The 17,973-nt window shown below is 40.0% G+C and overlaps 1 protein-coding gene and 1 long non-coding RNA gene across 2 annotated transcripts; one reads left to right on the forward strand and one right to left on the reverse strand.

The window, feature by feature from the left end:
* Positions 1-5,809: 5,809 nt before the first annotated feature.
* LOC124070842 lies at positions 5,810-6,599 on the forward strand. Its single transcript, XR_006845247.1, has 2 exons — positions 5,810-5,972; positions 6,221-6,599. It is a non-coding gene; the product is annotated as an uncharacterized LOC124070842 (long non-coding RNA).
* A 904-nt stretch (positions 6,600-7,503) lies between these two features.
* eral1 (Era-like 12S mitochondrial rRNA chaperone 1) lies at positions 7,504-13,553 on the reverse strand. The gene is made up of 11 exons (XM_046411117.1): positions 13,294-13,553; positions 12,081-12,239; positions 11,782-11,909; positions 11,597-11,674; positions 11,447-11,493; positions 11,267-11,328; positions 11,018-11,130; positions 9,980-10,285; positions 9,510-9,659; positions 9,095-9,175; positions 7,504-8,020 (listed from the first exon to the last, which is right to left on the reverse strand). The coding sequence occupies exons 1-11, from the start codon at positions 13,397-13,399 to the stop codon at positions 7,886-7,888; spliced, it is 1,365 nt and encodes a 454-aa protein (XP_046267073.1). The 5' UTR covers positions 13,400-13,553; the 3' UTR covers positions 7,504-7,885.
* Between the last annotated feature and the right edge of the window lie 4,420 nt (positions 13,554-17,973).

Here is a 17,973-nt window from a genome sequence, read left to right on the forward strand (position 1 = left end):
ATATATAACATTCTTTACCAACATTTGAAATGGCCAATATTTTTATCAAGTATCTAATATGGGTCATTGGTCATTCAAGCTTCACAGGATCATGCATACACTGTCCCATTTCAGAGCCCTCCAACAGTTTACACTTCACTGTAGTCTGGCACAGCCATGGCTGTCATTCTTCAGTCGGCTGCACAATAGATGACTGACAGTTTTCGTCTTCGCTCAGACATCAACGTGGAAGCTTTTATTCAGCCAACTGAAAGGCTGTACCAGTCCCAAAACTCAGAAACTCATCCTAACCACCTTGTTTCTAAATATACACAAGGTGAGAAATGGAGCAGTTGCAGAATCATTTGACTGCAGGACATGTGGCAAATCGCGTTGTGTTCTTTACATATCTGATGCAGATTAATCAGCTTGTGAGTGTTTGTCCCAGAATGTAAGGTTAAAATTAAATAAAAATAGTGCCGTTATTTAGAAACGTCATTTTGTTTCACGGTGCCTTTGTTAAATGTGTGTGATCATGCACTTAGAAGTACAGATGGGATATTTTATCATGAATTTCTACAAAAACGTACTTGTAGCAAATGTGTGTGTTACAAATTCAGCTGTAAGGTTTCATCATCGTTCTGATGTTTCTGTTTTGTGTACTTTATGACTTTCTGCACTGCAGTTGTGCATGTGACCACAGATTATGTCTAGTTAAATGATACATATAAATGTAGCATTTTGCAGTTTTCCTTTGCAGTCTGGACCTCTTTAAGTATTTTTCATTCTTGATTTGGCCATTATAGTGTGTGCCAAAACATACAATTGATAAATCAGAATAGAGGCAACTTTCTGATACTCCAGGGGGCATTTTCAAAGAGAATGACCAAACACTAGACCTATGCCTTAACTCTTATCGTCCTGAACTAAATGTCCGTTTGTCACCTATCATAGAAATAATGCATAATCTCTATTAACATTATATTGTGAATTTATCTTGTGGCTTTTCATGTAACACTTGTCTTTGTAAAACTGATCCAGCATGCCATTTTAAGCATGTGTTCATGTAATTCTGTGTTGTGTACCACCCTCTAATAAATGCTATACCACTTCCTGTTGGCCTGGCCGTCTCTCTTGTTACAGAATATTAAATTAGGAGGGCTTGACTCGTCATGCACAGTTAGAAAAGCTTTCTTTGTCTGAAAGCAACACCTTCACAGTTTTTGTTTTGTTCAGTCAGCAAGTAGTTGCCAAATAATATTCTGTCATTTGACTAATTCACCAATTTTTCAGCTCAACTTCTATGAACCGTCAAGTCATTTAATTAATAACAGAACACATTTTACAAGGTCTTAGTGTGTTTGATAATAACTTGTTGCCAGTTGTGGCTTTCTCTGTATGTCTGGTGGGTCTAATTAATTTCATTAACAATGTTAACACAGTTGTGCCTTATGACTGTTTAGTTTGTCTATTTTGACCTATTTTACAGCCAGATTGCTGTTTGCTTGCATGAATTACCTTTAGAAGGCTAATTTTGTTGCTCTCATTATTATTTTAGACATCTTGTGCTGTGTTTTGTATTAACCTGTCACTTAAAAGGTTGTTGAACATCTGCAGTTGAAAATTAGCTGGATGGCTGACACTGGCACAATCACAGAATGAGGCGCTGATTTATGTGCGTCATCCGTACAAACCCATAACATTAAATTAAATGAAAGATTTGTTGTCAGTCTTTTGCCATCCAGAGACAAAATGTGTCCAGAACATTAACCATAATGTCCTCCAGCAGCTGATAGGACATGACTGTCTTAACCAGAGACAATTCACATTTGACCTGGAGAGGGCAGTCACATCATCTCAAAGACACCGAGAGGACAGAAACTGTTCAGACAAACTCCAGTCCAACTGTTGCTGAAAACTATAGCGGTATACAATAGTTTGGGCACCCTTAGGAAAATCATTGCATCAGTTTGTCACTTGCTGAGCTTTTGAAGCAGCAACTTCATTTTAACATATGTTATACCTTATGGAAACAGAAACATCTCAGTATTGAAATAATTTTTATTGGCCCAACAGAAACATTTTTATGTGCATTTAAACAAAAATAATTCCATTAATATTTAGTAGAGCCTCCTTTTGCTGCAATAATAGCCTGTCTAGACAACTAGACCATCAGATGTTCTTGTAGTTCTCTGGAGGTGGTCTGTGGCTTGTCTGTGACCATTCTAACCATCCTTCTCCTGTGCCTTTCCTGTATTTTTTCCAGCCTACCACATCTTTCCTTCACAGTGACTGTTCCTGTGGCCTTCCAATTTCTGTACTACATTTCTGACAGTGGAAACTCTCAAATAGTAGACAGTTTACAAACCTTCCAGATAATTTCTTGTACCCTTCTCTTAATTCATAATAATGAATTATCTTAGTTTTTAGGTCAGTGGCGAGTTGTTTAGAGGCCCCCATGTTTCCACTTTCTAAGGAAGAACCTAGGATAAGCACAGCCAGCAGTTACCTATGTTATAGCCTTTTTCATGATTGATTCCACCTGTCTTTGTAATTGAAGATCTAACGAGCTAATCAAAGCAGTTATGTGCTGCAACCTGTCATCTATAAATCCCTGCAGATATTGAAATGAATGTGACTAAAAGGGTGCCCAAACTGTTGCACATTACATTTCTTGCATTTTATTTTATTATAATAAATCTGTGTAATGCTACTCTAAGAATGCCAGTCTGGAAAACACTCAAATATCTACATCTCTGGAGGAAAACAAACCTTGTTGCTGTGATCTTCTCTTAAAAAGGTAGAGCAGATTATCATGAAATCTCAGAGGGGTGCCCAAACTTTTGCATACCACTGTATCACCACTGCTAAGGATAATTACAGTATTAACATTTACTCTTATATCTGATTACAAGATAATTATGTGCCACCTTGGGTCATTTAGTTGAGTGTGTTTTTTCGTGTTTGTCTGGTGATGTGTTTTAGATTTTTGTATATTTGTTTCTTCACATTGTGTGTCCAATTTTTCAGTATGAAATGGAATATCTATGGGATTTTTGGCCTTTTGTCACTATCAGTAGTCTGTGGGGAAACAAACATCAGTTAACTTGTCTCTGCCCAGTTTCATCTGATACTCCTAGGCTTGCGATATTAAATAACATATTTCAGCTTCAGTACCAGCACACACAAAAAGTCAATTAGAGACCCTTTGTCTTATACACTTTTGTTTCATTTGAGAGGCAGGAGCAGGGAGACAGGAAGGCTGTACTGTCACAAAATCCAGGCGGCTGAGTTTTTTCATGTTTTTTTGTTCTTTATTTTTTTATTTCCCTTCAGATTACGGTGGAGTAAAAGTACAAAATAGTTTTTCAGGGGTTGGACTCATGCTCTTACTTCCAGTGAAGGGAAATCTTTTGGACAATGCTACACATCCAACTTTGACAACAGTTTGGGGAAGACCCTTTTCTAGTCCAGACCAAACTAGTCCAAACCATGCAAAAATGTCCCACAGAAACACTCTGACATCTTGTGGAAAGTCTTCCCAGAAGAGTAGAAGCTATTAATGCTGCAAAGCTGTCTGTGTATTTAGGATGTGATGCCATTAAAGTCCCTGTTGGTGTAATGGTCAAGTGTTCCAATACTTTTGTCTATATAGTGTAGGATAGTAGCATAAAAAAGCATAAAATGGAAATATTAAATGCATTTCAGTGAATTCCTTCTCTGTGCACATACCATAGTTTGGTATAATTTGTCTAAATGCCTGTTTTTCCATAAATAAGAAATAAGTGCAAACATTTATCTGCCACACTGGTCACGTCCCAGAGTCATTAACACAATGGTAATTATGTTCAGAAACTCGAAACTGTTGTGCCAATGAACCCAAAGTCATGTACAGCTGTGTTTGAGCCTTCCTACAGGACACAGTCTCCTCCTATTTGGACAGTATTATATAACTCACATTACTTCTGGCCAGATGTTTCATACCTCGGAAATGGGAGCATGAACTACACTCAGATAATGACAGATGGATGAACAAAAAATGTTTCAAACAAGGAAGTAAAAACCTCCACTTGAGTTGACACTTGAGTTTCACTGGAGAGTGATCAGAATGACACTTTCATCATTTCTATCTCAGTCTTTTCTTTCTTCCCTCACTTTTAATTAGTCTGCTTATGTAAAAACTCAGCTCCACAGTTGGATTTAGCTTTGATCTGAGCCAGTGGAGTCAGGGGGGTGAGGGGGGTGAGGGGGGTGGGGAAAGCAGTATGAGACTGGACAAAGCTACAAAGACACAGCAGTGAAATGGACAATGTGAGGCACTACATGATGCAATGGCAAGTACATTGCATTTACTTGTCGTTCAAAAAAACATTAAGGGAGAACTTTTCTCTCCTTCACCTAAGTGCAGACAGTTTAATCAAACCCCCAGCAAGTTCCCCCTGATTACTTTGGTTAAAGCCGGTGTGTTGCACAATGAGAGCTTCCTCCTCCTTCTTTGTCTCTACGTGCAGTGAAGAATAAACAACTTATCTGTGAGTGCAAATGGGAATTTGTAGAAAAAAACAGAGCATTTCTGCTGCAGATAAAGACCTGGAGTGAAACCATGCCACCCAGATAGTCCTACCTCCATCTTTATCTGTGCCTACAGGAGGACCTCTCACACCCCGAACCAGATCCCACACCCTGGGGTGACTGTCACCTCCCCCAAACTGGACACTCCAAAAGTCGTAGATCATCTACAGCATCCATAAACAAAGGCCTGGTTGAATTATTGTTATAAATCATTGTTAACAATATTAAAAACCGCAGCCCCTCTTCCTCTGTAGGTTAACACTAACTGTGAAAAATGAATCTGACCTTAGAACAGTGGTGTGGTGTGGAGTATATGCTGAACAATTCTATGTTAATGATTTGGTGTGGGAGCAGGTGCATTCATCAGGGTTGCTTAAGTCACTATATTCAATACCTGAATAATAGGTGGCTTTATCGTGTATATCCTGCACTACACGGCTCCCATCTTGTTTAATTACCCCTTAACAAGCTTTCGCAGCAGTTTTGCAATTTGAATTCATTGAGTTCAGGAGGCAGGAGGGCAAAGTCCCTCACAAAGATTTATTTTCTTCTAAAAGGCAGACCATTTTTATAAGATGTAGACAACCTGTCAGGGATTAAAGACAAACTACAGCAAACTACTACCTGCTATCTCACACGGCAGGCATAATTTGATGCTGAGTTTGATATACTGTGTCTGTACGGCACGTCTAATAAAAAACAGAACTCAGCTCTCCATATCCTGCAATCTAGCTGAGCATAAGGGAAAAAAAAGGGTTTAATAAGTCAGATAACATGACATCAGCTGACATATCATGGTATTAAATTCCAACCCTGAAACCATAATGCATAAATCCAAAGGCTATGAGATTCAGAGGACTTAAGAGATGGTGAACATTAGATGTAGCTTACTATAGAAACAGTGTTTCAGTAGTACCATTTCAAGAATGGTAAAAACTCTCAAATTAATCATATAAAGTGGTTTGAGTTTGTCTGAACACGAGGAACATGAAGAACATTAATAATAATATAACAATTAACTTTTGAAAAATTATCAGGTTTTTTTTAATCCTATGACATCAATGAACGACAGACTTCTGCCCACTGTTTTCATTAAAAAACAGCATATATGCAGTAAAAATAAAAATAAAATTCATGTGTCATTTTTCAGCCAGCTGGGTGTAATAAGGGTGTGTGCAATCATTGGCCAGAGACAACCAGGTTAGAGCCAGATAAGAAAAAGTTCATGCCATGCTGTCTGGCCCACCCAGATGTCATCACAATATGCTAATGAGCTGGGGAGCCTTTAAGTGTCAGAGCTCAGCCAGCACAGCAGTTAGGAGCCTGTGAACCTGACAAGGATGCATAGCAACCACAAAATACGAGCACGTGGAACAAAGTGTCTGCGAGCCATACAGAACCTCAGCACTGCATGCACAAAGGTATGTAACAAAGAGAGAAGGTGGCCGATTGCTCATGGGGCTTCACGGCTCTGACATGTTAATGGTGAAGGGTTAACAAACCTATTTATTCTTGCACTACAGTAAACTTTGGTAAAAACAAGAATTTTCATCTGTTTGCCATTGAATACATTTAAAATATGTACTTTTATTAAAAACAGGATTCACATTTGCAGTGGCTGACATTCACTGTGTGCACCACTAATGAGTCGTCCATATTTGCCTTGCAGATTACAAACACAGCGGGAACTCGCTGCTAACAGTTATTTCTTGTGCCCTGGACAGGATATCATCTTATACTGTAAGTTTATTAAAGAGACACTACAGTATAGATGATGTACTATCCAGGGTGTCATTCCCCCTCCGGCTCCGTCAGCACACATTCAGGCCTAAGTGACTGCGGTAGTCTGCACACGCAGCAGAGGAGGGCCATCAAACCGTTACCATTACTGAGTTTTAGTAATGGTAAGGGTTCTATGGCCCTCGCTCAATGCCATCAGGACTGGGAAGATGAAAAAAGCTTGTAGCTGATGTGTTATTCATGATCTTCTGATTCCATTTTTGAGATGTACTTGTGCATGCGTGAAAATAAATCTTATGGCTTTCAAACAAATGAGTATCTCATTATTTTGGCAGAAACACGTCCAAAGCAGGGCATCAGCATTCTAAATGCGTTGTGTTTGAAGGTTTACTTTAATGTGCTGGCAGATATCAGCTTTGGCCCTTTGTCAGATATCAGCTATGATATTTTCAAGCAGCAGTTGACTTGTCTAAGTGGTGATCTCTGCTGCGTAACCGGCTTGTCTAATCACAGGCAAGCAGCCGTTGCAGAGAAGAGCTCGAGGGGTTGACACAGCTTCTGTAAGACATGCAAGGCTCTCCCCCGCCCTCCCTCACTGCTCCCCCCTCCCTCGCTTTAGGCCACTAGCTGGTTATTCATCAAGATGCCCTGGATAAAGTAACCGTCAAGTTAACTCACAGACAGCAGGAATGAATCCAATCACCATTATCTGACCCATTTTAGCACCAGGTTAGTGCTCTATTTTGCCATCCATTAAGGAGACAATTCAGCCCTCAGGGGCAGAGCTGAGCTTTATAAGAGCCAAAAAAGCAGAAGAAGGGTGAGGGGAGGACAGAGGAGGGGAAAAAAGGGAAGAAAGCAGCAGTACAAAAACTGATAGTCGCAGGGATGGATGGCCGCACTTCAAAGGCAGTGGAGAAGGCTAAAGTGATGTGGGAGTGGAGGGAACAGGGGTGGATGGTACATCAGGGACATCTGAGTGAACATGACTGTGCAGGTTCTGTTAGGCGCGAAAGCAAGCGCCAAGTAAAAAGCTCTGAGAGCCAAAGATAAACCATCAGCCTTTTCACAGCTCGCCAAACCCGCTCAGCCATGAACATGCTGTCAAACTTGTGTCAAAACATGCATTTGATGCGAGTCTGTGTCATGTTTGCTGCCTAAAATATATCATTGCTAAGTAAATGCCAATAAGCTGAAGAATACAGTCAGTTCTTCAGCTTGCGTGAGTTGTTTTTAATTGACATATTTTCTCTGTTCACTGTTTTAGTTACATCAGCACTGCTCAGTTTTCCATCACTACAACAGCAGCATCTTATAAGTAACATTTGTACATAAAAATCTTTACTAATGACTAATGAAACTGCATGAAGACAAAGGATGCACACGTCAAAATGCCGAGTACAGTTTCGTCACTTCAGATTTTTACCATGTCAGTGGGAGCTCCAGGACTGGGTCTATGCTACCACGCAGCTCCGTGTCTGACTCATGATAAGATCTTGTCTTGTCTTGGACTCTTCAGGTCTGTCATTTGCAGAGAAAATACAATAAGAGTCATGTCAAATCCAGCAGGGTCTGTTTCCACCTCTTCTTCTCTTCAGGATTTCACTGTTGGCTTCAGCTTGGCTGAGAGCTTCAGCTTTACATCCCTCAGGAAGACCCGGCTCAGGTCCTCACTCGCCTCTCGGGCGATCTGGGCTATCAACTGGCCGCCTGGGCCGATCACCATCTTCTGTAGAAACAATAAAGACAACAAGGTCAGGCTCCAGCAAATAGACATCCAGCAAATGGATGTTAAAAAGACTCTTAAAAGGTTCCTATCTGCAGCAGTATTAGAAGAGTATTAGAAGGTTTTACACATGCAAGTATAAGACGACGAAATGCAGCTTTACCTTCTTCACCACAAACTACATGACAAAATATTTCTGAATATGAACTATTTTGTTTTTTTTATGATGACAGGTGCACATGAGCAGAAATAACAAAAATCAGAAGCTAAAAAGAACTTGGCAAAGATTAAAATATTCTTGACAAAGGCTGTTCCATTCATTAAGCATTAATTTATTTTAATACCTATAAACTGTACAACTGTGTGTACTCTAACCCTCACAAAGGCTTGGTTTTCATCTAAAAGACTGCACAAAGCTTTCAGATTTAGTCAAAGAAAACCAGACAAGACAGCTTTGAAGCAGGAACTATTCATAAGATAGATGAGATTGGATTTCGTTGGTCAGTCATCACTGTGTTCTACATTTCTGCAATCATTCTTGTGTTCAATGTAAAAGCTAAAGAATGGTGTCGGACTGAGTCTCTCTTCTTTGATGGAGGTCACTGACATTCCAGCACCACAAATGTAGCTTTAAATGTTCTTTGCCATCAAATATGCATGGTTTAGAAAGGTTGATCAAATATTTAAAAGTTAAAAACACAAGGAAAGAAAAGAATCTGAAAATAAATAAATATCAGAAGCCATTAGAGACCACAGGTGTCAATAATGGAGGGAAAGATTTCACTTCCTCCTGTCATGTGCATGCCACAGGCCCAACAGCTTCAACTGGCCAAACACTGATATTTCATACTGTGGGGTTTTCTTACAAAGTAGTTTGTTTGAGCTACATTCACGTTACATCAAATTACTGTACAAAAAAACAAACAAACAAACATCAGAGCAGGAGATCAGATCAGATGTGTGCTCTACTAGCCCAACGTTTTAAATAAGAACCTGAGTGCACAGATGTTCAGATGATTTTTAGTACACAGACACAACAGCTACTTTAGCAGCCATAAATGTGTAGAGAACACTTACCATGTGAGTGTCTTTCCTCACATGAAGTTTCACAGAAATATTGAGCTCACAATTTTCTCCATCCTGCCAGAATTCAACGGACTGAAAACAGAAGACAAATTTTAACAACATGCTCACTTTCAGAGGAGCCAATAAAATAGAAGTGAACATGAGATGTCAGCAGCTGATTTAGAGCAGTGGTCACTGCTTTATATCCCACAATTCTTTGCATGTGTATTAAAGATGACCTACAGATGAGCCTGACTGGAATATCCAAGTGTCAGATTGTTTTTAGAGTTTTTGTGTGACATTCCCACCTTTTGGGTGCAGGAATATTAACAGACCAACGTGATTAACAACATCAAGGGAACAATAAAAATACTGCCAGAACATAATGACATAAACAAGATAAACAAGAAAAAGGTTCATTAGTCACCTGTGTCATTGAATAGGGCACTTCTTGGTGCAGATACTCCAGAAGCTTCTCTCTGATGATGTTGGTGCAGACTTCCTCTGGACTCTGGTCAGTCAGGACCTCACTGTGGTACTGCCACGATCCTGGCTTTGCTGCAGTCATAAAGTAGGTCTAAAACAATGAGATAAACACAGGTTTCGTCATTAAATAAAACTAAGACAAAACGCTGATCCGAAAATAATAGTAAGCTCTTAAAATACTATACAAATAGTATTAAAATACTGACGTACAACTGTATTCTAATACTGACAAATACTTACAATTATAGCTTGTATATACAAAAGTTATGTCCTAATTACATGTCAGGGTTAAAAAGTAAAAATGTATTTCTCATTTTAGTTAAGCAGTAGAGGTTTTGAACTTGCATTTGTCATATAAACACGAATCCTGTCATAGTTTTCCTTGCTATGACCATAAAATCTAACATGTACCTTCAGCGTGTCCACATCTTCTTTGTCCACAGAGGACAGCATGAAGACATCCTTGAAGAGAGGCCACCCCTGCTGGCTCCTCAGCTCCTTCAACTGCTCTTTGTTCAGAGTGGAGTTTGACTCAGCACTGCCCTCCGGTCCTGCAATGTCCTCATCATCGGATAACTCCGAGTGCCTCTCTGGCCTCTTTTCAGCCCACGGAGGCTTGATCACCGGCCTGACCCGCAATTTTCGTCCGTTCACCACTCCGCATGTCAGCTCTGCTGTGATATCCAGCAGCCTGTCCTTAACCTTAACCTGGTCTACCTTAAAAGAAGAGCAGTGAACACATCTGTGAGACTGTTAAGTGCATGAGGACTTTCCCTAAATGTTTCAGGAAAAGTTCAAGGAAAGTTGAGTTGATATTATGTGGGATCTGTCAACAGATCCCACAATAAGACCAAAGACAACTCTGATGCATCTTATTCCTCTGTGCCAAAGAGGAATCAATGAGCCACACTTGCACTGGTTGATGTTTCCCTTCATAACCATGAAAACACACACTGAACTTTAGTGTGGCTCAATTTCTAATTCGCCATCCTGCTCCTGTAAACTGAAGCAGTAAATGTGTGTATTAATCCTCATCTGAAAATAGCCCACAACAAATGCATTAGTAACTCTGTTTGAATAAGGTTTGCTGAAAGTGACAGGGCCCAACTGTTTTTGGAAAATTACTTAGCCTTTTGCAAAAACAAAACTTTATATCCATGATCTGTTTAAGAAGATTGACACGTTCAGGAGCATGGAGTGGGTTTGGGGCTGAGTGCCACAGAAAGAACAGGTCACAAAACAGCGAGAAATGGATTGACACATTGTTAGTTTTGGTCTCTTACACTGAAAATCGGTAGACTTATCCTTTAACGTCACTTTTAATGCAACATTTTGATCAGAACAGAAAAGTCCTCAGAGATATCAAAGACATTTAAATGAGATTTTGTCGGTATTAAGGGCACCTGATGATACTGTAAACTGTGTATATATTACTCTGAGCAAGAATACCTTGTTGAGGACCAGGATTGCAGGGATGTCAGGGTGCTGAGCCAGGCATTTGAGCACCTCGAAGTCAAGCCTGTGGCACGTCCATTTGTCTCCTACATCCACCATGACGACGACTGAGAATGGGCACAGTCCAATTATAAACCTTCAAAAATCTCTTACCAGTGAACCAAAAAGAAGACTGCAGCTCAGGTACAACTTATTAAACAACTTACTAAAAGCCTAAATTTTAAGGGTAAATTTATATCATACTTAGATCAGCTTCTTTGACTGTGTTCCAGGGATCCACAAGCAAAGACTTCTCTAGCTGGTGTCTGTGGAAACAGAGTATCCTCTGAAACACGTATCCTACTGTATAATAAGACTTCATGTGGACTACAGACGTCAAAGAATGAAAACGTATAAATAAATAAACTGAAAAAAGAAAGGCACCTTTTGACCTTTGATAGAGTGGTGAGACCAGGAGTGTCCAGTAAAATCTACAAAACATACACACATATGGATTGACATTTTGGCTTTTCAACAGCATTATTCAATTATAAAAGAAGACATGAATTACAGAAGACATGAAAAATGTCTTACAATCTGTGTATCATCCTCTGTCAGGACGCCCAAAGAACGACATCGTGTAGTGTGTACTTTCTTGGACACAGCAAACACCTGAAAGAAAGAATCGCTGCCTTTATTAAGCGAGCGCCGTCTTCTCCTCAGTCAGACAAACACATTATTGTATGTAGGTTAGAGAGGCAGACAGTTAAAATGGAGACCTTTCTGCCGAGGAGCTGATTGGACAATGTGGACTTCCCAGCATTTGGAGCACCTATTATGGCAACTTTCAAAACCTTTGAGTTGGCAGGCTGATCTGGATGTCTCATTAACAAAGATAATTGTTCAGCTGAAATCAAACACAATCAATCATTAGACAGATTACACACGTAAATTTGACAGCAGTGAAAAAGAGAAACTGAACATGAGAGTGGCAGCAGGATGACAACAGCAGAATTTGGAAAATGGTTGAGCCAGAATGAGAAGTGGATATAAATCTCTGTGGCTGCAGTCTGATTACCACTGTCTGGTGGAACTGAGGCCGGAAGGCGATCAACGGTGGCATCTGCCTCTGCTGCTTTGCCTTTTGCCAGTCTGTTGAGAAATGTTTCTGTTGTAATAAAACAAGCAGGAGTGAAGACAAGCGCGTTCCTCCCTCCTCGGCTGCAGGCGTCTTTTCCTGTAAAGACAGCATCGACATCTCCATTACTTTGTTACCAAAGGAGCTGCAAGGTAACTGACTAATTCTGCTTAATGGATGTTAATGTGACACAGTACAATAATGCAGTCAGATAGCTCTCCTCATAAACTCATTCATTAAAATGAGCCACACAGTCTTGGAATGACTGTGCACATTGAGCAGCCCTTTAGGAAGCACAGAAACTTTCCTGGAAATAAAGTTATAAAGTACATGTACTTGTAGCATTAAGTATTATTTACTGCCATTATTAGTATCAGCAGAAAATTGCTTTTCTCTATTCTATATTATTGTAAATTGCATAAAAATTAAATACTGTTTAGGTTAAGTCTGTCTTTAGATGCATCTTGGAAATTGCTCATACACTAAATTAGTTGAAAAAATACATATGTCACATATTGCACATCATTAAAATAGCAGCCCTGGTTCAAATACATGCGATAACGTAGTGCAGGGTGACCCCGGTATGTGAGCCTGACAAATCTTTAAAACCCCTTTCAGACAGGTTTTAAGACAGATGCTCCACCTTATTACCTCATTAGAAATTCTTCAACTTACGTGTACTCCTTCCACCTCACTGAAACACATGGCAAACACATAAGACTTTTCCCCTTCTACAGTCGCATACATATATGTGTGTATGCCGGTGCAACATTCCCGTTACCACAGGTGTAAATGAACCCTTTCAGATGGAGGGGGGAAAAAAATCACAATTTTTTACATCCTATGTAAAACTCAACACTTCACCTTATTCAATGTGTGCTTTGTCTACCATTCAACACATCGTCTCGGATGACACAGGCAAAACTTAAATCAGCATTAACACAATTAAATGAGTCTGTGCCCCAGTGGAGGAGCAAAGAGGCTCCCTGATTTGATTTGTCCCTCTGCTGCCTCAAAGCTGCAGCGTACATTACCGCAATGACGGTCATATTTCCTCCATTTAGTGTTTATTCACTGATTTTCTAGCAATCCAATACTCTCCCAAGCTAAAAGATAATAATAAATAAGCAGCAGAAATCTGATTGAGACTGACCTGCTGTAAGAGGCCATGACGCACTTTCCTGGCGAGCAGACCCGACGACCCGACTGGAGAGGACGGCGGAGCCTCTGAAAACCCAAGCACAGGCTCTGAAAGCCATCGGGCTTTGATAACTGTTACAGCTGTATTTCAGCTGGCGTGACAGTCTTTGTTGTTTCAGAGGTCAGTCTCTTGTTTATATTCACGTTTGTCTACAGGGTGAAACCATGTTGCTTGGGCCAAAGAGAAACGTTTTCCGCTTTGAAGACTGTCCACACGCAGGTTAGACTGGAGGCTACACCGCCCCCTAGCGACCAGTGTGTCAACTGCAAAATCTTTTTTATTCTACATTACTGCCTGTCACAACTCTAAGTCTCACAAGGGTGGTGGTCCCGAAAACTTTTAAAGTTAAATATCAACATGATCACATCCATTTAACGCACGGATTAAATGGCTGTTGTCAGAGGAAACCCCGATTGAAATGTCTCGTTTGACACAGCTTGAGTTAGGTGATTGTATGTATGTATATGTTGATATTAAACTCCCATCTACAGTGACTCAACAAAGACTGTACTCAGTAGAATGAAAAAAGACAGATGAGGGTCTAAGTGACCACAAAATGACTGTGTAAGTGCAAAAAACCAAGGAAAGAAGAGCTAAGGAATTAGACAAGATAAGACAATTCAGTTTAAAGGAACCAAAGTGAGTACAATGAGGAAATTATTTAAATAGACAAAGCTGTGCTATATCTCTTCAAACCATTTTCACCATGTTGAATAATTACATGGTTCTTTCGCATTTACATGTAGATTAATATGTGAAATTGCTAAATAAAATAAAATAAAAGCCATTCATTTTTCAGCTAAACCTCTGTAACTCCCAGAAGACTGCTGGGAATCCACCTGTCTGCAAGGTACTCAAAGGCCAAAATCAGCCAGTGGCAATTTCAAATCAGCTCATCACAATGCACAAACACATCTGCCAACATGAGCAACTCGCAGTTTAAAATGGATGACCGCGCTCAAAGGATCTTTTGGCTTGGGTGATATTGTCTGTATTACCCTGTGAGGGATGGTGAGCCTAAAACCACAAATCAGATTGCACTGTGCAGACTTTTTCTTTCTCTCTTGTCCCTTGAGTACACAAAGCAGGGCTCATCCCCAAGGGTGCTTGAAGCATAGTTGTGACAATGTTGTTGAGGATATATCGAGCATCCATACTTAAAGCAATATGCCAGCCAGAGGAAAACACTGCATGCTTACATACTCACAGCCTATAACTCTACAGTACTAATTCACAATGACAAGCTGATATAATGCCTAGATAACCATGAAGTCTGTAAGGTTAATCATCAGACTAAAAGGACACAGTTTGCATATTAATTGATTACTTTAACATGGTGTTTTCATTCTGTGTGGCAAATCCAGGCAGAGCAGATGTCTCCCTATAGTCCATCAAACACGCCGGCTGTTTGTTAGTCCTACAGGACTTGCTCGGGGCGGAACAAACACCTCCACTGGGGAGGATGATGAAGGATATCAGGTAGCTCACAATCTGTCATCATCTAACTCTAAAAGCTCAGCAGTAATGGAAGGGCAACAAAAATGGAGCTTTTAGCAGACACTTACTGCCGAATTCCAATTGAACCAGAAACCAAAAGGATATTTGAGGATCAGTAATGTTTGAACTTTCTCTCTATTTGCTTCCCTCCCACTCTCTCTCTCTTTCTCTTTCTCCCTCTCAAATTCATTCAAGGCCTTTTCTCCCTCAGGGCTTTCCTCACATGGCCATTTCATGTGGGAGTGTATCAGAGTTCTTTCTATGACTGCATTAACTTTGGCCTTCAGAAAGAGCTTTCTCTCTCTCTAAAAAAAAAAAAAAAGACAAAAAGGCTTCGCCTGCAGACCATTTAATCATAAGCTATAGCCCACTTTGCCACTTGAAGTGCACTTGCCAATGAGATTCAGCATGGTGTGATGGAAAACCTCCCTCTGCTGCTCCAGTTCAGTGTACTTTTGATTCCTAATCAATCTTGTCTTCATTTTACCAGAAAACTTTTTATTGATAGAATCTGTAGCTGAAGCAGGTGATGTCGGCCAGACTTTCTGCCACATCAGGCTTTGCTCTGGCAGCCTCCCTTGCTGATGTGCTAATATCACTAGCAGGGATTAGACATGCAATAGCTGGCAAGATCTGAACTGGCTGCTCCTGAGGAATAACAAAGTTCGTGGAATAATAAGCACGAGCCATGGGGCATGTCAACAGGGAACAGAGGTGGGAAAAAAACAATCTGTCAGTGCGTCAGAGCATCCATCACTCCATCACCGCTGATTGCAGTGAGAGGCGTAATGCTGCACAGCTGGCTGATTGTCGATAAAACAGCCACTCCTGAACTTTTCCATGCTGAGGACTCCAACACAGATAGGCTATTTGTACAAGATCCTGCCGATTAATGCATGGCTAAATGGATTTCCACATTTGATAAAAGATTTAACTGTTATGTCTTACATGGTGCCCTGAAGGTCTCCCAAGGTCCCTTGATTCAGCAATCACTGCTCCAAACGTCCTTTCTCAGACTGCTTTTTAAAAGAGGTGATTTAGCTCCAAACTACCCATATAGGTCACACTGATGCTCTGATTGTACAATCTCTCTCACTCAGTGGGGGAGATAAAGGGGAAAAAAAACTTTTATTCATTCTAGACTTGCAATCGATGTGACTTGTCTGTGAAGTGGATCAATAATGCCTCTCTTTGAAATCATCAATCACGTCAGTGGTGAATTTAAAAAGCGTAATTAGGAACAGCGTTCTTAAACATCCTGTATTGATGTCTTCTTTGGTATGGAGAAAGACACCATTCTGCATCATTAACTTTGTATTATTGCCTGATGGAGCCTGCTGCTGCTACTTCCCCACCTGCTGAACTCAGAGCGCTGTGTGTGATTGGGCTTTCAGACCAAATTCTCCCCTCTTTCACTTGCTGATGTGGGAAGTGAGGCTTGCAGGCCTAAATTGGCTGGAGTATTGTAATAAGCCCTGTCGGTACTGGAACCCAGGCCACAAAGTTATCTCTCATAATGCTTTATATCAGAACTGTTTGTGGAGTTCAACATGTGGAATTGTGTCTCTAATCATCTCATTTGATTACTTCTGTGCAGGTTCTAACCTGACATGACATTACACATCCATGAGCACACATTCTCCAGCATTCCCATAACTTGCCACAATCCTCTGTGTTGTCCATCTGTCTCTCTCTGGTAATAAAATGGTATCAATACTGTGGAGAGGGCAGGTGGGCGGTTGTAATAGAGTAATTTATTTTGGTTGTCACAGAAATATAAGTCTTTGATTAGGGAGCCACGCACATCAGGCTACACAAATAGAACCTTTCATCAAATCATAAAGCATGTGACACTATTGACCGTGGAGTCTTCTCACTGAGCTTTATCTTCCTCAACAACAGTCATAATGCAATATGTGAAATGCACTATGACACAAAATGCAAAGTAATACACTCAAGGCAAATATTGCTAAAGTGTACCAGATGAGTATTACATTTGAGCCAGCAAAATACACAAATAAGCTGCATATTTGGAAAGTAAGTTGAAAACGTTGATACAAAAACGTTCATTGTTATTAAATGACTGAGTGTGTTGTGAACTCCTCAACACAAATTTGTTGGCTCCTCAGTGGGAATTTCTACCAGGCAGTCTGGGAACCTAAAGGGTTTGTTCACCCAGATTAAAAACCCCAGTGTTAAATACCCATACAAATAGCACTGATTTTAATGACTGCTGAGTTTTCAAAAAAACATCACTTCAGTTGAATAGGATTTTGTATTATTGCTATTTGTAGTATTGCTACTGCACTCTGCTGACAACACTATAGGTAGTAATTTTAGTGATTTAGCTAACTTGGCTTGTGGCTCAAAAACTAATAAAGAGACAAGTAAACCTTGTCAGTATTTCTTTTGGAGAAACACGTCCCCAGAAAGTTAAGGAAAAAAAAGAATAAATTAATGTAGAACAAATGCAGATACTTCCATATGGGGCACAGTGCCTTACTGACAGGTTTGACAAGCATGAAAATTATATGAATCATTGGCCATGGCCTCCCCAGTCACCAGATCTCCACCCCACTGAACAACTATGGGATATTTTGCAGTGAAATGCTCTCCAACATCATCATCAACACACAACATAGAAGCTGGTTCAATCAACCAAATAACAATGCATCATATCGTATAAAATGATTACACACTAGTAACAATAGCTGTCAAATAAATGCAGTGAAGTAAAAAGTACATTTCACTCTTAAATATACTCGGGTAGAAGCAGAGTAAAATAGAGATACGCAATTTAAATACATAAAAAATGATTGGGCTTAAATTGCCTACAGTATTTAAACATGTTTACTTTCCACCATTGGCCACATTATATGCAAACCTTGTTGTGTTGCTACAACACCCCTAAAACGTATTATAATTAATATTATTTTACATATGAAGTTGTAAAAATTTAAACACCTCTACCTACTGAGCTTGTTAACCTCCTCTGTCAGACAGCAAAAGACAGCTCGAGTTTTACACGCATTTTGATAGTATAATGATGGCACAATGATTAAACATGGACAACTAATTTGTGTCATTTCATTAATTTCATCTTTCACTTGGCAAACAAAATAAATAAACAGCCGT

Source organism: Scatophagus argus, chromosome 14, assembly GCF_020382885.2.
Source record: "Scatophagus argus isolate fScaArg1 chromosome 14, fScaArg1.pri, whole genome shotgun sequence".
Lineage (NCBI taxonomy): Eukaryota > Metazoa > Chordata > Actinopteri > Scatophagidae > Scatophagus > Scatophagus argus.